This window comes from Ornithorhynchus anatinus, chromosome 2 (genome assembly GCF_004115215.2).
Source record: "Ornithorhynchus anatinus isolate Pmale09 chromosome 2, mOrnAna1.pri.v4, whole genome shotgun sequence".
NCBI lineage: Eukaryota > Metazoa > Chordata > Mammalia > Monotremata > Ornithorhynchidae > Ornithorhynchus > Ornithorhynchus anatinus.
In genome coordinates, this window is record NC_041729.1 from 39,008,715 (window position 1) to 39,032,615 (window position 23,901).

Consider the following 23,901-nt stretch of genomic DNA (forward strand, 5'->3'; position numbering starts at 1 on the left):
TAGTTGTCCTTGGTTACTGCATTAACTGCCCTCCTCTTGCTGGGTTTTTCAATGGTTTTGTTACTCTCTATGTGCTAGGTACTATACTAAGTACAGGGTAGATAAGAGCTAATGAAGTTGAACACAGTCCACCTCCCACCTGGGGCTCACAGTCTAAACCCCTTTTACAGATGAGGAAATGAAGGCACAGAGAGGTTAAGTGCCTTGCCCACGGTCACGCAGCAAAAAGTGATGGAGTTGGGATTAAAACATAGGTCTTTGTGATTCCCAGGCCCATGTTCTAACTACTAGGAAACACTACTTTTTAAGACATACCTAGGAATCTTCCTAATAAAAAAATTACTTCAGGAAAGCATCAGAAACAAAAGAAGTGGAAACAAGTGTATAGTCCCAGGATCTATGCTGTAATTCATCTGAACTAAAGCCTAGATAAAGAACTCTTTAGAATTATTTTTCTGTACAGCATGGAAGATCTTTCTTCCAAAAGCCACCCCCATGGAGAACAGGAAAGCTTGCTTGTACTATATCTTCGGGAGGAAGCAAAAAGGAAGATTGGACAATGATATCATTTGGCAGGTTGCTTTTTCAGAACAAATGCCTTGGAAGAGATGAGTGGAAGCAACTGTACCAGGTAAATTGGAGATTATTTTGTATTCCTTTTTGTGCTTGAAGGTTTGCAAAACACAACGTTGAATCAGTCTGTCAACATCATTTTGCCTCTGGATTTGCATTAAAATATTCTAAAAGGGGAAAAATAAGTTTAATCTTCTTGTGGCCTGCCAAATACATTATAAGATTATAAATCACTATTAGATTAGATTGAAAACTTCTGGAGGACTGCTGTTGCACTTTCCCAAGGGTTAATATAGTGCTTTGTTGTCAGATGTTTAATAAATACCATTGATTGAGATTATTTTCTCTTACTTGCACTGATTTGGACATAAAAGATCAGCACTTTAAAATGCATTCTCTTGAGAGTCTTCAGCTTCTCTAACTTCATTCAAGGAAAATATTCTCTACCCAAAGACCCTATGTTGAATTTCCAAATTTTGAAGACTACTACAAGTTAAAACTTCAGTTGCTAAGAAAATGAAGCCTAAAGACCACACTCAAATGTCTATACAATCAATATATCTACAGTTGTCCTTCGTTTTAGAAGAAGACACCGTTGATGGTGAAGTTCAACTATGAATGTGTGAATGGCTGACAGGGCCAATAAGGAATCTACAGACCCGGCCACACTGAACATACAATTATACTGTTGCAATTTGTTATAGCTAAAAGTTTGCTTTTATTTATGAATACGTAGATATGTAACTATGTCCTTTTGGACTCAGGTGATGCAACCAATTGTGAGATCTTATTCATAGGTACAAAAACAATTGAAAATATGGGTACACGATGGACAATTCCTTCCACACAGAATGCATGTTAAACTCTTGCTGACCCTTTACATTTGGCAATTCTGTTGTTTGTGTTTGTTTGTGATTCCCCTTCTTGAGGTCACGAACTTGTCAGAGCCTCTGCTCTCAAAGTCACCCCACTTCTAATTGCTGTGTCCCAAGCTGATCTGACAGCTAAGGATAATTGGGAGATAGAAGCAGCCTGAGGTTTGGCTTCACTGTGTCTTTATAAACAGGAAAAACTAAATCAGATTTTTTTGTATTCCCACTTTATCACACAATAAAACAGCTGTCTGGACAGCCTGGTGGCTGCTGTGTGACCTTGGGCAAATCACTTAACTTCTCTCTGCTTCAGTTACCTCATCTGTAAAATGGGGATTAAAAATGTGAGCCCCACCTGGGACAACCTGATTACCCTGTATCTACCCCAGCACTTAGAACAGTGCTTGGAACATAGTAAGTGCTTAACAAATACCAAAATTATTATTATTTTCCACACTGTTACTGACAAACACATTACCTCTGATTCAGAGCATTCACCATGAATGATGTTCTCCAGAAGCCAGTCCAAAGAGACTGTTGCTTGGGCCATGCCAGCAATAGAGAGAAAGGAGGATCCAGTGTCATCCCACTCACCTTTCCTCTGGAAGCTGGGGATGGTGGTGGCTTGTATCACTGAAATCCTGTGGCATTTCCTCACCACTCCACATTTGGAGGAAGAGGCTGTGCCAGGATCTGAGCACTACTTCTCCTCCGTGGCTGTACGGTATATACCTACGGAGATCGTCATTAGAGGACAAGCTATCATTTCTCCTGTCTCTAACTGCAGGATTGACCTCACTAACCTTAGAGTAATGTCTACATCTTCACATCTTGGCCAGATTAATCACGCAAACCTAATGTATCTGATTCTAAGAAAGAGAGAGCCCCTCCATTTTCAGAAGTGCTAATCTATTCAAATAATCTTGTCTCTCTCCCCCCTTCTAGACTGTGAGCCCATTGTTGGGTAGGGATTGTCTCTATTTGTTGCCAAATTGTACTTTCCAAACGCTTAGTACAGTGCTCTGCACACAGTAAGTGCTCAATAAATACAACTGACTGACTGACTGAATGAATGAATGAATCTAACACAGGAGTCAGGATTTTAGGGCTCCCAAAGCGTAGCTGAATCTTCATGGAACTAAATAAGGTTCTCAAGGATAGGGGGCAACAACATTAGTTTCCCCACCCTCAGCTCCCCAGAGTCTTTTGTGCAAGGAATGGCTGGACCCCCATGCCTCACTGAGACAAAAAATGACTAAGGTGGAGACAAGATGATGGCTTCATTACTTGCTTCATGAGAAGCAGCATGGCGTAGTGGATAGAGCACGGGTCTGGGAGTCAGCAGGTCATGGGATTTGATCCTGGCACTGACACTTGTCTGCTGTGCGACCTTGGACAAGTCACTTCACTTCTCTGGGTCTCACTTTCCTCATCTGTAAAGTGGTGCTTGAGACTGTGAGCCCCACTTGGGACAGGGACTGTGTCCAACCCGATTTGCTTGTATCTACCTGAGCGCTGAGTATAGTGCTTAACAGATGCCATAATTACTATTATTGCTCCTTGCTGTAGGAGCCTCATACTACAATACTTATTTCCTTAATTGATGCCACACACACAATTGTTTCTTCCAAAAACTCACTTCACATTCTATCCAAAAGAACAGTCCCTAATTTTGCAATAGTGTTCTATCCCAAAACATGGAGTGAAAACACATGCTATAAGAGAATGCCAGGTTACCACATTAACGGTGTCTAAAAAAGAAAAGTGCGTGTGGGGGAAACTAACAAGCTGAGGTAAGAGAAGAACTGATGCTTACTTATTTACTGAGAAGCCTAGGGTGCATTAGATACAAAAATCACAAATAGAAATGTCTTGGTAAATTTAGCCAAATGTTAATTGTTGCTGGGGTGCGGTTCACTTTGTCTGAGCCTGGAATATTATAAAGAATATTCATTCATTCAATCATAGTTATTGAGCGCTTACTATGTGCAGAGCATTGTACTAAGTGCTTGAAATGTACAATTCGGCAACAGATAGAGACAATCCCTGCCCAACAACGGGCTCACAGTCTAAAGGGGGGAGACAGACAGCAAAACAAAACAAGTAGACAAGCATCAATACCATCACAATAGATAAATTGAATCATAGATATATGTAATAATAATAATAATAATAATGTTGGTATTTGTTAAGCGCTTACTATGTGCCGAGCACTGTTCTAAGCGCTGGGGTAGACATAGGGGAATCAGGTTGTCCCACGTGGGGCTCACAGTCTTAATCCCCATTTTACAGATGAGGGAACTGAGGCACAGAGAAGTTAAGTGACTTGCCCACAGTCACACAGCCAACAAGTGGCAGAGCTGAGATTCGAACTCATGAGCCCTGATTCCAAAGCCCGTGCTCTTTCGACTGAGCCACGCTGCTTCTCTACATCATTAATAAGAGTAATAAATAATATAAATAATAATATAATAGTAATACCTAAACGGAAGACAGACAACAAAACAAAACAGAACAAAACAAGTAGTCTGGCATCAATATCATCAAGATAAATAGAATCACCGATATATACACATCATTAACAAAATAGAGTAATATATACAAATACGCACAAGTGCTGTGGGGAGGGGAAGGGGGAAGAGCAGAAGGCGGGAGAAGGGGGAATGGGGAGGGGAGGAAGAGTGGAGGGAAAGGGAGGGTTCAGTCTGGGAAGGCCTCCTGGAGGAGGGGAGCTCTCAGTAGGGCTTTGAAGAGGGGAAGAAAGTTAGTTTGGAGAGTTAGTTATTAAAGTCTTTATCATCAATCTATAGGATACCATGAAATATACTGGGAATTAGTGATTAGTTTATGATTGCATAAACTAAATTTCTGTTTCCACCTACTGTAATAAAAAAGAAAACTGGAATTGAAGCAAAAAAAGTGGGAGCTGAGAGAAAAAGAGATCCAGCAGAAATTTCTTTGAAAAGGTTTACCCTCCTGACTGAATCCACATCAAAAAAGCAAGGTGGGATTTTTCTCTTTCTTAAAGAAAGGATGACCACACTCAATTGGGATGCCTTTAAGTTTACCCTAGCTTTCTTTCTCCATCCTTCAGGATAAACATCAAGAATAGTCACAAAAATAACTATACGAATAACTATACTATATCTATAAACAAAAATTATTCTTAATCCTTATTACCCAACTTTGCTCTATAAAATTCACACACTATTGATTGCTAGCATATACAAATACTTGTTTGGGATTTATATTTTAATTACATGCTTTCAAATTTTGTTCATATAATTAAAAATTTGATTTTACTGAATTAAATTGATTCTGCATTCATTTTTGTAATTAGGGCCGGGAAATAAACTTGACTAAAGTAATGCAAAAAGGATTAAATACGACTAACCAAATGTTGATCATGTACCAAACACAACTATTAGCATCTATTTATTCCTCCATGTTTTCAAAGTGCTTTACAATTATTTATTGTTAGTCTCATTATAACTCCTGGTGGTAAATCATTATTGCCAACCCCATTAAACAGCTGAGCAAACTCAGGAAAAGAATATGCAAAACAAAGCTTCCTCTAGTTTTAAAAGGATTGTATTCTTTAAATGAATGCTTTGAAAGTTCATTAAACAAATATGATTTTCCATTAACCACATAAGGAAAGGCTTTCAGAGCAAGAATTCTACTTCTAGAAATGTCAATCCTGAAGATAAGGCAAATACCATCCATAACATGTCTAACATTTCCTTCTACGTGCCTAATTTTCCCTTTAACAACCCATTTTGCATCTTTTTATAATGAACTTCCAAGATGGGCCATTTTGCCCCATGTGAGTCAGAGACTGTGTCCAACTTGATTATCATATATCTACCCACCCTAGTGCTTAGTACAGAGTTTGGCACATAATAAGTACTTAACAAATACCATAAGTAGTATTACTATGTTCCCTCTTGGGCCTGCATGGCGTGTTGTGGCCCTGAATTCCATATGTGACCTGGGTTTTTTTCGTTTGTTTTGAATCCATCACCTTCAATATGTACCTCACTATTTTAAGATTAAAAATTAGTGTAACATGCAGAATGTGAGGTAATACACCCAGCTCTCTCATAATGGACGCATGCTGTTAGGCAATTAGGAATTGTTCTTTCAACGACACGTCTCTGGATAGAACACAGTGGTGATAGAATAATAATAATCACTATTATTATTATGTGTATCTGTTAAGCACTTACTATGGACAAGCACTGTACTAAGCATTGGGGTAGATAAGAGATGATCAGATAAAACACAGTCCCTGCTGCACTTGGGTGTCATAGTCTGTGTGGGAGGGAGAAGAGGTATTTAAACCCCATTTTATAGTTGAGGAAATTGAAGCACAGAAAAATCAGTCAATATAAGTGCTGTGTGCAGAGCCCTGGAAGTTAAGTGACTTGTCCAAGGTCACACAGCAGGCAAATGGCAGAGCTGGGATTAGAACCCAGGTCCTCTGATTCCCAGGCTTGGTTGCTTTACACTAAAGCCACATTGCTTCCACAGAAGAAACGACTGTGCACGAGCAAACGGCAATCACGACACACATTACTTAGGAGTACAGGTTAGAGTGGGGGTCCGTCAGACGTGAAGGAAAATTCCAGAAAGGAGGGAGGGCTTGCGGAAGGGATAGAATGGTGAGAAAGACAGAGCTGAGGCTCGGTGAATAGGCTGGTGTTACAGAAGCAATGTGTGTGGGCTGGGTTTTAGTGGGAACAGAGTGAGACAGGTAGGAGGGAGATGGTTAAAAAGCACAAGTGAAGAGTGCACAAGTGAGGAGTTTGATGTAAAGATGGATGGATAACCATTGTAGAAGTTCCTTGACTAACCTCTTACGTCCCTACCAATTTTTCTCATAGTGTCTCATGACATGCTCATACCCCCTACTTCTTTGATATTCACCCCATCCCATGCCCCAGTGCATTTATAAACATATTTTTATACTCTGTTTCCCAGATCCGTAACTTCTTTGATTGTCTCCCCTACTACACTGCAAGCACACGTATTCCTCAAAAAGAGGCCTCAGGAGAACATCACCCAAGGAGCAGCAAACTGCACACTATCATGGCAAACTTGGAGGAAAATGGACAGTAGCCAAAGTTTCCCATGATTTGTTTCTAATTGTAAGGCTGATTTTCAGGGATTCCTTCTGCCCTCTTCCCATTCCCCAGGGCTGTAGATCCCCTTAGAACTTTAAATTGAGAAATTTCCTAAAGGAAGCTGCCGCCTCCACTTTGGTTTCACTCATCCCTAGCAACTAACAACAACAACAACAAACATAAATTAAGCACTTAATATGTGCCAAGCTCTGTGCCCAAACACTGTAGTACATACAAGTTGATCAGAACCAACACAGTCTCTGTCCCATACAAGACGCACAGAGCAAGTTGCCCGCTCCACTTCCCGGGGAAACGTGGTGAGGAATACCTGGGGGAGTCCTTACTGTGTACTGAGATGTAATTCAGCACATGACCAGTGCAAGATTAAGCCTGTGAGAATTATTTGGATCTATACACACTCACACACACACACACACACACACACACGTATGTTCAGAGAGAAAGCCTGTAAAAGTTCTGGTAATTACAATAATCAAACTGTTCATCCAGCTGTGCATAGTTGCTTTCCTGGACTAATCAAATCAAAGTAATTATTTTAATCTTTAAAAAATCGTTATTTTAAAAATCAAAAAATCAAGAGTTATGCTTTATATAGCAATCAGTTCCACCAAAAATTCCTAACAACGCACCTAAACTCCTCAGCCTATTATGAAATCTTCTGGGCTGTTTTAAAAATGAAAGTCAATTATTTCATCACCGATCACAAGTGATTAAAAAAAGGATACAAGAGGGAATGGGTTTTAAATATTTCAGTATAAAAATAGAAGTGATGATGTGTTGCTGCAGATAGTTGTAAAATTTTTTCAATAGGTGACTTCTAATTTTTTTTTAATTAAATCTCAATTTCAACAAGGGAAATTACTCTTTAAATGTCACATCGAAAACTTCCAGACAACATTCAAAGAAAGACCTCAGATTCTTTAATACCATCTTCTACACTTCCTAATTAGAGATTAATAAATCTACTAGTAATTTCTGTTGGGTCAACTTTTACGTTCACTTTTCATTTCTTTATAATCAAACTGAAAGCAATATTTCAGATACCATCCAGATAAGCCAGGATAATTATGTATTGGAAAGATAATCAGCTCGGCTTAGTGGAAAGAGCACGGGCTTGCGAGTCAGAGGATGTGGGTTCTAATCCCACTCCGCCGCTTGTCTGCAGTGTGACCTTGGGCAAGCCATTTAACTTCTCTGTGCCTCAGTTACCTCATCTGGTTGGTTGGTTGGTTGACAAAGCTTGAGGTGGTTGGAATTGAATTAGCAAAAGCTTTCTGAAAGAGTTTAGGAGGGTTTAAAAAGGTACAGAGTGCTGTGGTTTGGTAGACTGAAGGGGAAAAGGAATTCCAAGGAGGACACTCCGCCAGAGCAAGCGGCTGGGAGTGGAAGAATCATGAGGGAAGCACAATTTGAAGGAAAGGGTGCAACCTAGCTGAAGAGAGCCAACATGTTAACAGCGAAATGATAGGATTAACTGCACCTTTACCAATTGTCACAGATGGTGACAATGTAAGTTTTTAGCTGAAGTACAATTTTCAAATTCAAGGTTGGCATAGTGGCTAAACTACGGGCCTGGGGGGGGGTCAAAAAGTCATGAGTTCTAATCCTGACTCCGCCACTTGTCTGCTGTGTGACCTTGGACAAGTCACTTAACTTCTCTGTGCCTTAATTACCTCATCTATAAAATGGAAATTGATATTGTGAGCCCCACGGGGGACGGGGACTATGTCCAACCTGATTTGCTTGTATCCACCCCATAGCTTAGTACAGTGCCTAGCACATAGTAAGCACTTAACAATTACCATAATCATGATTACTATTCCTCCTACTTTTAATATTTAAGCTACCATCCAATCTATATCATAGAGTCAAAATGGGTACTAGGCAAATTTTATTCCTGTGACTTAGCACAACTCCCAAAGAAGTAGTACACAAATAGGTTGCAGATTTAGCTAAATGTGAAAATTTATAAAATACTTGATTGTAAACACACAAAAAACCCTGAAAAATAAATTTATGGATAAATAGAATGACATTCAGTGCCCCATAGTCCTTGAATTTTGCTTATAAAACTCCTAAAATGTAAAAATGTTTTTATTTTGCAACACAAGTAGTTATTTTTCATCTTCAATGATGTCATAACTGTGAGATTTTATAATCTCATGAAGGGTGTGATTAGGGCAAAACGCAATAGTCATACCCAAGCACACTCACTGAAGCCCCAAGATGCTTTTTTCAGAACAAAAGGTAACATTTTTTCTTCCAGAAGGTGGTAACCTTATGAAATTCATCACTACAAAAAGTTTTGCAGATAGAAAAAAGGAATAGCTTCAGAAGAGGTTTGAATAAATTCATGAACTAACCATCCATTATGAGTTACTGTTATGAATATTAGGGATGGAAGAAGGGAGAGTTAGGGATGCTTGATGGTCATCTCTCATCATACAGAGGGAACAAGGAGGGCAACCTCCAAGCGTGGGTGAGAGACAAAATACTAGGCTCAAGAGACAGACCACTGTTCAGGACAGTAATGCCACCTCCTTTGTTCTTATCAAAGCATATCGATGACGTTTGGAAACACGATGTGTGACTGACGATCCATTTCACACTATGCCCTTGTAAAGCCGGTTCTGACACCATTTTTGAATTTGTCTCTTGGTAGCGCCATTTCTCTGGATTACCACCTGTCAGTCTAGAGTTTAAGCTCCTCAAGGACAAACAGGGATTGTCTCTGCTCACTATATTTATTGCGCTCTCTCAAGCATTTAACACCGAGCCCTGGATGCACTAAGTGCTCCATAAATGCTATCGATTAATTTGTCAACTGGATAGCCTTCCCTAACAGTCTGCCACTACAGCACGTTGCTTGAGGCCGTGCTTCATCTGGGCTTTAAGCCTTTTTTCTGCCCTCATCGCTCCTGAAGATCTGCTTCAGCTCATCGTAATGTCACTATTTAGACATCCTTCTGTACCTCATTCAATCAGTGGTATTTATTGAGAGTTTACAATGTGCTGAACGTGCTAAAGGGCTTGGGACAGTGCAAAAGAACGGAATTAGCACACACATTCCCTGCCTACAACGAGTTCATGACACACTCTAGTAAAGCTAGTTTGTCATGAGCATTGCCTCGAATCTGGCAGACCATCTGAGTTCCAGGACCTCCCTATTCATGATTTCGCTTGACATTTGATATGAAGAATGGCTTTTGGGTGACACTGATGAAACTGCTCAAAGACCAGATGTTCTTTTGGAGAAGCTAAATATGCCTTTTTCATCCATTCTCCTTACAAGTAAAGCTCTTAGGTTAAACAAACAATCAAAGCAAACACTGATAACTAAATGATTTAAGAAGCAGAGTGGTCTAGTGGATAGAGCACAGGCCTGGGAGTCAGAAGTTCAAATCCCAACTTCATCACTTGTCTGCTCTGTAACACTGGGAAAGTCACTTACCTTCTCTATGCCTCAGTTACCTCATCTGTAAAATGAGGATTAAGACTGTGAGCCCCACATAGGATATGGACCGTGTCCAACCTAGATACAACCTAGCTTGTATCTACCCCAGTGCTTAGTACAGTGTCCGGCACATAAAAAGTGCTTAAAACTACTTAATAATAACTAAGTTTTAAAAACGCTCTTCTTGTATGTTGTATGTTGTCACTGGTAATCAAACTGATCATTGCATGTTTTGTGAATAAACAAAATATATTTTTAGGATTTAGCTATCTGAAAGTGAACTTCTCATGTTCAGTTCTACTTATCCTTCATCTCTCAGACTTCCTAAATACTTGGAAACAGGTCCTCTCAAACAATATAACAGTTCTCCCCTTAAAATATTTACGTTGTAACAATAATACTCTAAATATTTTAGCTTCAATTATCCTTCCCAGCATCTTAAAGTATCTTATTCTTCCCTAGTTTCTCTGCCTCAAAAGTGATGAAATGGAATGAATTGGAAATAGTTATTCATCATCATCCTCATTTCCAGTTTCTTTCCAAAATAAGGTTTTCCACCCTTAGTCTCAGCTTGCAATAATGACGAATGTTTCCTATTCTTTCAGTAAATCTGTCCCTTTAACTTTAACCTCATTTGATCGCTTCCCACATAACCCCACCCAAAAAGTTTCCAGTGAACAACTTCATTTTATTATCTTTTAATTCAGGCACTCTAAGATAATGCCTAGCCGAAAGCTTTTCTTTTCATATTCCCACATGTCTGTCTCTCTTAAATACTCTCTCTCTCATTCATTTCATTTCCAAATTTAATGAAAGTCTAATTTTCTTCCCAAATAACGATTGATAACTATCCCATTGTCAAATGACATGTTTGATCATGTAATTATGGCAAATAAAGTACTTCTGCTCTTTTTTTGAGAGAGCACTTGAGAGAGTATAACACAGAGTTGGTGGAAACATTCCCTGCCCACCAGTTTACAGCCTACAGGACTGTCTTAAATGCCTTTAAAGAAATGTCTTATATTCAGCCCTATATTGGGACCCATTGCCTACTGTAACCTTAATCAGCATAGCAAATCTTCTAGAACTGCAATAATTTTGATTATATTTGATTCTGTCATCCTAGCCAGTCTTGTAATTTCTGGAGAGTTTTAACAGTAAACAATAATTTATATATAAACGATTCCAACAGTTCCAACTTTCGATCAAGGTTTGAGTCCTTTCTAATCTGTAAATCACCGGGTATCTATTTTACAATTTGCTATTTCTGATATCTTCATGAGATTTTAGTGTATTCCATATCACTATTAAGTCTAAAACATAACACCTCTTGTTCTTTACTTAATTCTCAGTCCCCAAATGACCTAAAGGAATACGTTAGCATATTTTCAGCACTTAGAACAGTGCCTGGCACGAAGTAAGCGCTTAATACCATAATAATTACTATAACTGTTAATAATCTCAGGGTGGTTGACACATTTACCCATCTATGAAAAGTATCCTGTTCATGACTAAATCCCCAGTAGCATGGGAGAATTCCTCTGAGGCACATCTCAGTTTTGTTCATCACCTTTTTATTGTATGTCATCTTAATGTGCAACCACTGGAAAAGTCTTCCACACTTTATCTGTCCCACCAATTTCTAAAAATCATTTAGGTGTGGGATATTTCATTCAGGCACCATGTCTGCATATCTTGAGAAGCAGCATGGCCTAGTGGGAAGAACACGGGCCTGGGAGTCAGAGGACCTGGGTTCTAATCCCAGCTCTGCCACTCGCCTGCTATGTGACCGTGGGCAAGTCACTTCACGTCTCTGTTCTTCAGTCCCCTCATCTGCAAAATGGGAATTCAATACCTTTTCTCCCTCCTACTTAGACTGTGAAGCCCAAGTGGGACCGGATGATCTTGTATCTACCCCAGCACTTAGTAAAGTGCTTGACACGTAGTAAGCGCTTGAATACCACAGTCTATCCTTAGAGGACGTGTCTTCAATAGGTAATGCACTTTTTGGAGCCTAACACAAAATCGCACTGTAGTAACCACATTTGTCAAGCGATTATGGAGAAGATGGTTTGAAAATACCACCTTGAGTGACATTTTGAAATACAGATTCCAATCTTGTTACATTCACCCTTACCAGATTGCTTACACACTTTCTATTTATTATCATTTACTGAACTGAATGCTGTAAAAGTTGCAGAATCACAAAGAAGCGTAAAGTACGGCACAGTACAAACTGCGGCAGGAGCACGGAGGTATAGCAACATCTTGCCATACGCTTACACCCAACTGTTTCTCCCTGCATTCAATCTACTTGCACAAACTTGTGGATTGTGCTGCACCTAGACTCATGCAGTGGGAACATTTGCCTACATCTGCCACTGTGGGATATTGCATTTGATAAATGTAAGCAACTGGTGTGGCATGAATGAGAAGCAGGACGGCCTAGTAGATCGAGAATCAGAGGACTTGGGTTCTTATTCCAGTTCTGTGACCTTGGGCAAGTCACTTAACTTCCCCGAGACTCAGCTGTTCAGCTGAACTATGAGGAGTAAATATCTGTTCTCCCTACGATTTATACACTTAGGGACAGGGACTGTGTCCGACCTGATTATCTTGTATCTACCCCAGCACTTAGAATAAGCACTTATTATTCTGCTGCACTGTACTGTCCCAAGTGCTTAGTACAGTGCTCTTTCTGTGCATAATAAGCCCCCAGTAAACACCACTGATTGATTGATTACCAAATGCCACCATTAACTGGGTGTTTTCATGGGATTCTAATTGAGAAAATAGCTTTTGTAATCATCAAATTGGCTGCGACAAATTTAAAAAAAAAATTTGTCATCAGTTTCAGTAAAAAGTGATCTTCCATTCAAAGACATAATTTTTGTTTTTACATACAAAGATAAGTGTTAATTTCCCTGCCTCTTCTACTTCACCATAATATGTCATTAGCATAGATCTGAATGTATAAACACTAGTCTTCTCTCTGACTCATAACTCTCCCCCTGTAGGCTGTAAACTCATTGCAGGCAAGGAATATAGATACCAACTCTGCTGTATTGGACTCTCCCAAGTGCTTAAGACAGTGCTTTGCACACAGTAAGTGCTCAAAAAATACCATGAGAAAAAAGCAGCGTGGCTCAGTGGAAAGAGCCTGGGCTTCGGAGTCAGAGGTCATGAGTTCGACTCCCGGCTCTGCCACTTGTCAGCTGTGTGACTGTGGGCAAGTCACTTCACTTCTCTGTGCCTCAGATGCCTCATCTGTAAAATGGGGATTAACTGTGAGCCTCACGTGGGACAACGTGATTACCCTGTATCTCCCCAGTGCTTAGAACAGTGCTCTGCACATAGTAAGCGCTTAACAAATACCAACATTATTATTATTAAATACTGCTCCTAGCTCTTTTAAAATACTCAACGATTTTTTGGTTAACCAGTATATATCAAATCTCTCCTTCCTCAGAGAAAAATGTATCATCTTTGGCAACAATATAATGGATAAAGAGAGGAAATAGGGCTTAGGCATTCTGTCTGAAATTTATCACAAATTAATAAGATTTTACTAAAATTCTCTTTCTAAAAAGGTAAAGTCATGAAGAGAGATTACATATTTTAAAAAGTAACTTAAGTAGAAATTTTACTGTATGTTAGATACTTTCATAGCAAAAGAGGGATAAGTGTGTAATATATGTGATAAAATTCCAACCAAGAGAAATAATCCTCCGGTGGGAACACTTCATTGATACCCTCAGGGATAGGAAAAAAAAATTTCTTCTTCCAAGAACAGGTTTCTCTCCCCAGCACTCTGCTTTCTAAAATGGGGTGTAATCCTGAGAAGCAGCATGGTTTATTGGAGACAAGCACAGGCTCGGGTGTCGTGGGTCCTAATCCCAGCTCTGCCCCTTGTCAGCTGTGTGACTTTGGGCAAGTCAATTTGCTTCTCTGTGCCTCAGTTACCTCACCTGTGAAATAGGGATTAGGACTGTGAGTCCCACGTGGGACAACCTGATAACCTTGTATTTACCCCAGCACTTAAAACAGTGCTCGGCACATAGTAAGTGCTTAACAAATACCATCATCATTATTAGGTCCTTCTCAGTTACTGTCAATTTACTTTGCTTTATTCAGATCTTCAAATATCATACAGTATAATAAAATAAGCCTACCAAGAAAAGATAAATACAAGACCCGGAATCAGCTTTGAGCCCCCTGAAGGGCAGGGTCTGTGTCTAATTCCCACCTGTATACTCTTTCCCCGCCACTGCTTAGCACAAAGTAAGCGCTTAACAAATACCATCCTTATTATTATTATCACTGGGTTCAGCACACAGAAAGCACCTACTATTTCTACTATAACTGCTACTATTGTAAACTACTAAACGTTACTGAAAGGAAAATCTTTTCTCTTGTCATCTGGCGGCTCATATTAAACCAAGATTGGACCCCATTTAATGGGATATCTTGAAACTACCAACATGAAGATTTCACTTCTTTTTCATAAGCCCTAACGCAATTCGAGAGTCCAAAATAGGCCAAAACGTTGCTGCTGAGAAAGCCACCATAACCACTGCTACAAAGTCACGAGAAAGTGCCCAAGTCCTGCAAGTGACAACGCGGTGACTCCCATTTCCAAAGACCAAACCAATATGGGTTCTCTCTTCTACTTAAACTGTGAGCCCCATGGGTGCCAGGGACAGTATTCGATCCAATTAACTTGTGATTAGTGCTTGACATACAGTAAGCACTTAAATATCACCATTCGTATTATTAACCAGCAAGATGATTAAAACAATGAGCAAGACATTTGTGGAGGGCTACCAAAGGATTGCCAAGCGTATATACTCCATCACCTTGCTCCCTCCTACCTTACCTCATGGCTCTCCTACTACAACCTAGCCGGCACACTTCTCTCCTCCGAAGCCAACCTACTCACCGTACCTCCATCTCAGCGTGGCTCAGTGGAAAGAGCACGGGCTTTGGAGTCGGGGCTCATGAGTTCAAATCCCAGCTCTGCCACTTGTCGACTGTGTGACTGTGGGCAAGTCACTTCACTTCTCTGTGCCTCAGTTCCCTCATCTGTAAAATGGGGATTAAGACTGTGAGCCCCACGTGGGACAACCTGATTCCCCCATGTCTATCCCAGCGCTTAGAACAGTGCTCGGCACATAGTAAGCGCTTAACAAATACCAACATTATCATCTATCTCACCGCCAAACTCTCGCCCACATCCAGCCCCTGGCCTGGAATTCCCTCCCTTTTCATGTCCGACAAATAATTATTCACCCCACCTTCAAAGCCTTATTGAAGGCACATCTCCAAGAGGGCTTCTCTGACAAAGCCCTCATCTGCCCTTCTCCCACTCCCTTCCGTGTCAACTTTTCACTTGGATTTGCTCCCTTTATTCGCCTCACCTTGAGCCCCACACCTCTTACGTAGTCTCCCCCTCTAGACTGTAAACTTGCTGTGGGCAGGGAACTTGACTAACAACACTGTTATATTGTACTCACCCATGTGCTTTTTAGTACAGTGCTCTGCATACAATACATGCTCAATTAATATGACTGATCGATAAAGAGCACATCCTCCCAAGCTGGTTGTGGGCCGGGAATGTCACTATTTATAATTGCATTGTACTTTCCCAAGTACGTCGTACAGTGCTCTGCACACAATAAGCGCTCAACAAATACAACTGAATGAATTATCCATACCCAGATTATCTGCGTTGTGGGTTGCGGGCAATCTGTCAACATCATTCCCATCATATTCCCAGATGGCTTTCTCGAGGCCCAGCTGGTAGAGGGTCACCTCTGTCCATACTTCTTGTGGCTTCGAGGTGAGTTTGGACAAGGGGAGACTAGTCCTCAATCTGATTCCTGATTAGGCTTGGGTAGAAGCAGAGTGGCTTAGCGGAAAGAGCACGGGCTCGGGAGTCAGAGGATATGGGTTCTAATCCCGGCTCTGCCTCTTGTCTGCTCTGAGACCTTGATCAAGCTGCTTACCTTATCTGGGCCTCAGTTACCTCATCGGCAAAATGGACATCAAGGCTGCGAGGCCACGTGGGGCAGCCTGATTACCTTGTATCTACCCCAAGGCTTAGAAGAGTGCATGGCACATAGTAAGCGCTTAACAAATACCTCAATTATTATTATTATTATTATTAGAACCCTAGAATACGGTGGGCCCAGAAGACCGGCACAAGGGCAACTGGGAGCACCAAGAAGCTGAGGCAGCAGCTCAACTGCTCAGCACCGGGCTGCTTGGCTGTGGAGGCTATCGGGAAGTATGGCGGGAGAGGAGGCAGCCAATAACATTGGATTGCCTCTTTCTTAATGAGATGTTCCTCTGCTCCTCTGCATTAGCATGGAGAGTTGATAGGCTATGTAAAGTTTTACTGGATTTCCTTTAGAAAACACAAATTTGCCAAGACATGTTATACATGTATCTAGCAAACCCCGGGAGATACAGGAGTCTGCCCTGGTAAAACTCAGTTTGACAAGCCAAATTTAAATTAAGCTCAGTGGGAGATTAATTGGGGGGAGGGGGGGGAAGGGAAATAAAGCCAGCCACCTTTTCAGTTAGTCCCTTAAAACTTTAATGAGAGAATGCACCCTGCAATAGTCAAGCTGTCTATCTGTAGCCTCAAATGATGTGAGCAATGAAAACGGAAGGAAAAAAGTCGAAAATAATTTACATTTGAAAGAAATTGGTATAGTCCTTTCCCCTTCCAGTTCTCCACCTGTATACAATTTATACTGAATTTGAATAAGCATGAAAAATCTTTTTTTTAAAAAAAATGAACTAAACAAACTTTGGGAAACTCTTTCAGTGATTCAAGTAAGTGATTTCATAAACCACAATGTTTTTGCAATGAAGTAACTACAGTGCTATGTGCATTTTACTGTAAAACTATTTTCTTTATTTTAGATATTTCTCCCTGACAAGATTTCCAAAGTAAAATTTAAATTAGCACTACCTATTCTTCCTGCAAACCTAGCACACAGACATATGCAAGGCTAAATTGGGCATACTGTGTTGCAGTCAAAATTTGATTATCCTTTGAAGTGTTACAGAATATTAGGTATTGAATATTCCCCAATACCAGAATTCAGAATTTCAAATCCATACTTCTAATTTTTAATGAAAAATTATGTTAGCCTATGTGAGCTCTTGATGGTCAGTATTACTTATAGTTTGGCAAGCCAAGTTTTTGGGTCCTCAATGATTCACATTTACCCATGAATATTTTCTAACTGGGAGATGAGATGGTAGTCAAAAAGATATGTTTCCTGGGGTAAGAACAACCAGGTGGATACTAGCAGGTGGTCAGTCGTCTCATGGGGAGGTGGATACGTAAGAAAAATGGAAATTATCCCTATGGCCCCCTTGGCATTCCTTCTAACCAAGGGTGACCAGGTATCTGCCCCAAAAACCCTTGTCTTTTTTAACTCGTTTTCCTGTCGGAGTGATACGCAATGGAAACGTAATGGGAGAAGTGTCGTATTCATTTTTCTTCTCATATTGATTGTTTGGTTCCATTTTGTCTTGCAAGTCTCTATAGGTTTTACACAGTATTTCCTCTGTGCACTGGTCAGGAGAAATGATTTCTGGTGTTAGTCCAATGGAAAGAGCAGGGGTCTAAGAGTCAGGAGCCTTGTATTCTAGGCCCAGCTCTGAAAGTATGGAAATGTTTACTGGGGCCAGGCTATCATTGGTGAAAGTTTTTTGGTATTTTGGGTTTTTGTCTTTTTTCAAAGGTATTTATTAAGCGCTTACTATGTGCCAGGCACCGTACCTTAAACGGCGGGGCAGACACAAGCTAAAGACATTGGACACATTGGGCTCACAGTCAATCCCCATTTTATAGATGAGGTAACAGCCACAGAGAAGTTGAGTGACTTGACCAAAGTCACACAGCAGACGAGTGGCGGAGCTGGGATTAGAACCCAGACCTGTGCTCTATCCACAAGACCTTGCTGCTTCTCTGCCTGAAGAACTACCTAGGGTTTCCCGTGAGTTGGACAGGACTCCGAAAACCTGAAAAACATTTGGCAAATGTGTAATAAGCGGCATGAAGAGGTTCCCCAAAAAAACGGGCAACTGAGTTGTGGTGCTAAAGCCCAGGATTGGCACTGTGCTGCGGTCACTCTGGTCGCAAGTGGGAGCCATGGAAAAAAATACTCATACTTACACTCTGCGATGCGTGGCTCCCCTGCATGTCTACTCTCTCACTGCACACCGAATACTGGAGGGATCATGGTGGCAGGACCAGGGTGTGTGCGAGTGGTGTCCTATCAACCACTGGCACTAGAATAAATTTCTCCCCATCAATTGTCAACTGTTCCAGGTGGGAGATTGCATAACATCCAAAGAACTGTCCCCACGCACACAGTTTCATGAAGCAGCATCACCCTACACAGTTGTATGTATTTATGTATTTTAAACAAGGATCTGACCACGTGACAAAAATAACTTTTTCAGTCAGAAAACTTAGTTTTTAAAGGTGGCCCGAACTATTCTTTCTCTTTAAGAACATGTCTTTGTATTATAAAATGGGTTTTTTAATGCTATGTTATTTTGAGAATCCTCAAACTGATATCTCTAAACTTTTAAAATTATAGAAGTAATTCAAATCAATGTGTATCTGATGGACTCACTTGACATGTAGGGATTACTGCTTAACTTTTATTTATAAAAAGGATATTTATAAAGGTGCCAGTCAGTGCTAATGGCCCACTCGGTATTAACTGGAATCTAAAGACAGAGAGATCGAAACAGAGTGACCAGTTACCAACCATCAACATTCAATAGTATTAAGTGGCTGTGTTTTTCTTCTGGCTCTTAATACAGACACAGCTACAAAACACTGGCAGAATATCATTTCTGTTGGCCTATTTTAAACATCAAATACTTAATGGGCCTGTCAACTACTTTTTATTCCAAAAATGTATCCTTCCATGAACAGAGTTCCAGCACATTAGTAGATAACATAGTAGAGGGTGTCTAGCCACACTCTTTTCAAAATAATAGAAGAATAATAGAATAATAGTCACAGAACAAAATAAAATGGCACGCATGCTGTTAAGAGAAATGAGACTCATGAAACCATCTTCAAAAGGAACATATTACTTGTGACAACTATTGGACATTAGCCTACATTTGGAGTTTATTAATAACGTAACTTTTGGAAGTACCTTAGCACAGTCCGAAGCAGAAAGGTAAAGGACTTGTTGGAAATTTTATAAAGTTAGATTTGGAACTTTCAGTCAACAATTTGACTGAATACAAAGAATAGACTATGTTCAACTGTAGATTAATCATATCTGCTAAACCGGTGAAAATAGGCTCTCCAAATACTTGTTAGTTACGAATAAGTAACATAATTCAACTGTATTTTCTCTGGAGGTGGTGCGGTAAAGTCTACAGAGTGAAATGCAGTGTTTTAAGTACCTTGGAAAAGAAACGTGCAAAAACTTGGTTACAGTCCAATGGGCTTTATTTTCCCCACTGCCTAAGTCACTCCCTAGTAGTAAATTAGGCACTTAGGGCCGCACATTAACTCCCAAGCTATTAGCGTTCCACTTAGCATTGTTCTAACAGTACTTCCCTAAATAGAATCCTTTGGCCTTAGGAAAGTTCCTATATACAACATCCCCAGGGATCCAACTTTCGACCAAGAAGAGGGCTAGAGAGAGAATCTGACTCACTAATACTGATGACTAGATTCCGATTTAGTTATAATTACTCATCTGGAATCTAATTTTTTTTTATCTAGTAAAGATTTCTAAAATGAGAAGTTCGTGTAACACATGTCTAAGACCAACTCAGCGTGCCATCAGCAACCGCTAAAGCAGCACCAAAATTTTCATTTTCAAGACACGAGAGCTTGTGTCAAAGAGTTACAGCCCTCAGGATTGTGAATTTTCAATAAGGTTTTTAAAACGATGGATATATCACGTATTTCAGAAAACGGACGGCAAAGCAACCTGTCGGGCATTTCAATTTGTGATCATCTATTTGAAGTGTACTGCACTCAGATCCGAGTACTTTTATAAATGTCACAGTTTTGAAGCAGATAAAGTTTTTACTGAAAATAAAAAAGTTTGATAATTTATCAATTCTTTACAGTTACAAACTAAAGTAAAATTGATCACTGTAGGGATTATTTTAGAAATACCAACTGCAAAATAATTTTATACTACTATATTTTGTACACAGGCCCAAAAGGATGTAAGTGTGCAGGTCCCAATGCAAAGCAAAAGTTAGATTTGGCAATTATGAAAATACTGGCTTCCCTGCCTATCTGGAATGCCCGATTTGTTTTCAAAACATTCGTCCTTCAAAATAACAAGTCGTTAAACGGGCGGCCTAGACAAGTGAAGAAATGTTAAACTTCCAAACAAAGAAGAGCTAAAATAAACAGAAGTACAGCACATTTCTGTTTTCATCTGACAACTCGGTGAAAGCAAGCATTTATGCAGGCCTTAATGGGAGTACTGTAGTTTAGGGAGTGGAATGACACCGTAAACAATGCAGCAGATTTATGAGGATGGAGTTCATTATTAAAGCAGTGGATTAGAACAGCTTTGCTCTGGAGCTCAAATCTTTAAAAGGGCGCAACATTCTATTATAGATGCTCATTAGACAGAAACGGTAGCCTATTTAGTTTGATAATCCCTCTTCCCCCTCCAGCACGCATAGGATAGCCAACCGATAACAGTTACCCGGGTCTTTCTTGGGATGTGCCACAGCTAGAGAACATCAAGGAAAATCTTTCTAGAAGTCTTTAAAGGAAAGCAGCTACATCGAGGGCTTTAAAAAGGGCAGTTCGGGCCGTCCTTATTAAAACAGGGAAAAACAATTCCACCAACTCCAGGGAAAGAGGAGGTTACTTGCAACGAGGTAGGCAGTTTTCACGACAGACTCCCTCTCCCCTTGAAAAGCTCGCTAATTCATGCATCGTAAATCCCCAGATTATCTTTCCACACTTTAGAAACCATCACAGTATCCTAACACAACAAAGGAGCAAAACCAAACAAAGTGAAAGCTGCAACTGTTCAAAAGGCAGTTATCTACTGTTCCCTCCGGGTTAGGGATATCTCCGTGAAGAGAATCTGGCGATTTAAGAGGACTGGATGTGGGGTGGGGGAAAGGCAGGTGGGGTGAGAGGAATTACTGTGATCCAGAGTGACTGACACTTGATATCTGAACTCTATTGGTTGACTGTGACCCACCATTTACAAGCGACTCAAAGAATCTCTGATGTGGAAAGACCCAGATGCGGATCAGCTGCAGTTTGGGATCAGGTGAACGCTCTTTGGAAATTCAGTAAGAAATGTACAATGCACAACCGAATCTCATTTACAGTGGGGCTCCTCTTTGATAGGATTTTTACATGCCTGATCTGGTCCCGTTCGATGGATTTACGATGAGTCCATTCCCTTCGGTCAACTTCTCTCCATCTACTCTGATTTTTACCTTTAAACACGCCGGCAGAAGTTAACCCTTCTGCTCCCCAAACCACTTGAACACATACGTTCCTGTGATCACAAACGAGGGATCGGGGTGAAGCTTGAGAAATGCGTTATTGATAGATCTATCGATCTTCCAAACGGGACGAGGGGTGGGTTAAAGGATAAGGAGCCAAGCAGGAAAACCACTAAGGTCACCGACACCGTTATCCCGACAACATGATCTCCCGAATCCTGCTGCAGTCAGTTCTGTACGGTTAAAGAGCCACAAGTGTTTCTTTATGAGGATTTCTCTCCCCTTAAGCGGCAAACATCACAGAAAAACCTCTACGTGAACAGAAATGACTCTGGATCCTACCTTGGGCCAGTGCCTGAAGCCAGTGGAGCTGAAGCAACAGCAATGTCCACCATCCTGGGCAGAAGACAGAGAGGCTGAACTTCATCTTTTGTTCTCCCCAACTATTCCTCGGGGTCAAGATCTCTCCACTGACCCCTCTTGCAGTGGTCGCTTTGTCCGCGATGGCCTTCAGGTCCCAATGCCCGGTGGGATCCCGGCCCCCGGCTCTGCAACCCAGAGGCCGAGCTTCCTTGGCTCCTTTAGGGAACTTCTATTCCTGTTGCTTCCCTGCTGAAGTTTGGGGAGACACCGACTCCCCCACGATGCGAATCCGAACTGCTTTGGGCTCACTTTGCACGCAGCCCTGTGGGCATGACTGGATCACCATCTCCGCCTCAATCGATGGATCTCGTGGAAGGATCGATTGCACCAAAGCAACCGGGAGCAAACGTGAAAGGCATGTTTCTCTGCCCTGTCACATCCGATGCCTTCGACCCAGGCGGAAAGGCAAAGCAAGTTTTCCCGGCTTGAATATTTCAGCGAGCCTGGATCTTTCATCGGCTCGTCAGGACCAACTTGAAGACGGTTCCATCCTCCGGAGCTGGCAACTGCAGGCGGCGGGCCCCCTTTCGGATACCGCAAAGAGGACGAAAACTACATTCCCAGGGGATCGCAACAGATCGCGGTTCGATTTCCCTGTAAAATAGGATATTATTGTAACGACGGGGGAAAGTGGCAAACTAGAACGGGGAAGGGAGGAGCCACGCCAACCCCCTACTCCTGCGGGGAGGATTTATTTCAGCCCCCTGCACGATGCTCTGAACAAAAATCCACAACCCATCGTCCTGTTTCCAAGCTGCGGCCGCGCGAGGTCCCGGCCTGCAGAATGCTCTGGGGCCCAGCGGTTAGCGCAGGGTGCAGGGTTGGGGGAGGGGGACCTTCCAGGCCCAGGTGAGTTGCTAATTTTGCCCCCAGCTGACGTGGGGGGGCTGGGGGAGGGGGGGGTCAAAGGGCAATTAGGGTAACAGAGAGGGTTTTTGGAAAGGAGCGTGGATTGGAGGGGGGAGGAGCTCAATCTCTCCTTAACTCTTCCAACCAGCCCAATTAGAAACAGATGAGGTGAGCGGGCAGCTCCTCCTCCTCTTCCAGATCTAGGCGGGATTTTTTTTTTTTTTTCAGGGGGGGTGTTTTGTTTTGTTGTTCAAGATGGGGGGAGTCGAGAGCAGAGGGGAGCCCGGGGTCTCCCTTAGGGCCTGCTCACTCCTCCCTTCATTCGATCGTATCTGTTGAGCGCTTCCTGCGTGCAGAGCACTGGGCTGAGCGCTTGCAAAGTACAATTCGGCAACAGATGCGGTCCCTTAAGGGGCTCACGATCTAGAAGGGGGAGACGTAACAAGTAGACAGGGCATCAATAGCATCATTCAGTCGGACTTACTGAGCGCTTACCGGGTGCAGAGCACTGTGCTGAGCGCTTGCAAAGTACAATTCGGCAACAGATGGAGACGGTCCCTCCCCGAAAACGGGCTCACGGTCTAAAAGGGGGAGACGTAACAAGTGGACAGGCATCAACAGCATCCGTTCATTCGGTCGTACTTACTGAGCGCTTACTGGGTGCAGAGCACTGTACTAAGCGCTCGGGAAAGTACACTCCAGCCATAAAGGCCACAAACGACTCAGAACAGCCGGGGCTGCCTCCTCCCGCGCCCCTTCTCTGAGCCCGTCGGTGCCCAATTGTCCATTCATTCAATAGTATTTATTGCGCGCTTGCTATGTGCGGAACACTGTCCTAAGCGCTTGGAATGGACAACTCGGCAACAGATGGAGACGGTCCCTGCCCTCTGACGGGCTTAAAGTCCCATCGGGGGAGACAGACAAAAACAATAGCAATAAATAGAATCAAGGGGATGAACATCCCATGAAAACAACAGCCAACCCCAAGCGCTCAGCACAGTGCTCTGCACACAGGAAGCGTTCGGTAAATGCGACTGAATGAAGGGATATTTAAAGGGACGGGAGGAGGACGGGTTTGCATAAAGGGGGTGGT

The 23,901-nt window shown here is 41.7% G+C and overlaps 1 protein-coding gene across 2 annotated transcripts in view; it reads right to left on the reverse strand.

The window, feature by feature from the left end:
• Window positions 1-22,553, reverse strand: part of SDK1 (sidekick cell adhesion molecule 1) — a 739,495-nt gene extending 716,942 nt beyond the window's left edge. For both annotated transcript variants that reach the window (XM_029057499.2, XM_029057498.2), the window contains exon 1: window positions 21,879-22,553. In XM_029057499.2, the coding sequence (XP_028913332.1) occupies window positions 21,879-21,963 (85 nt within the window). In that variant the 5' untranslated portion in view covers window positions 21,964-22,553. The remainder of the gene's footprint in view (window positions 1-21,878) is intronic.
• Between the last annotated feature and the right edge of the window lie 1,348 nt (window positions 22,554-23,901).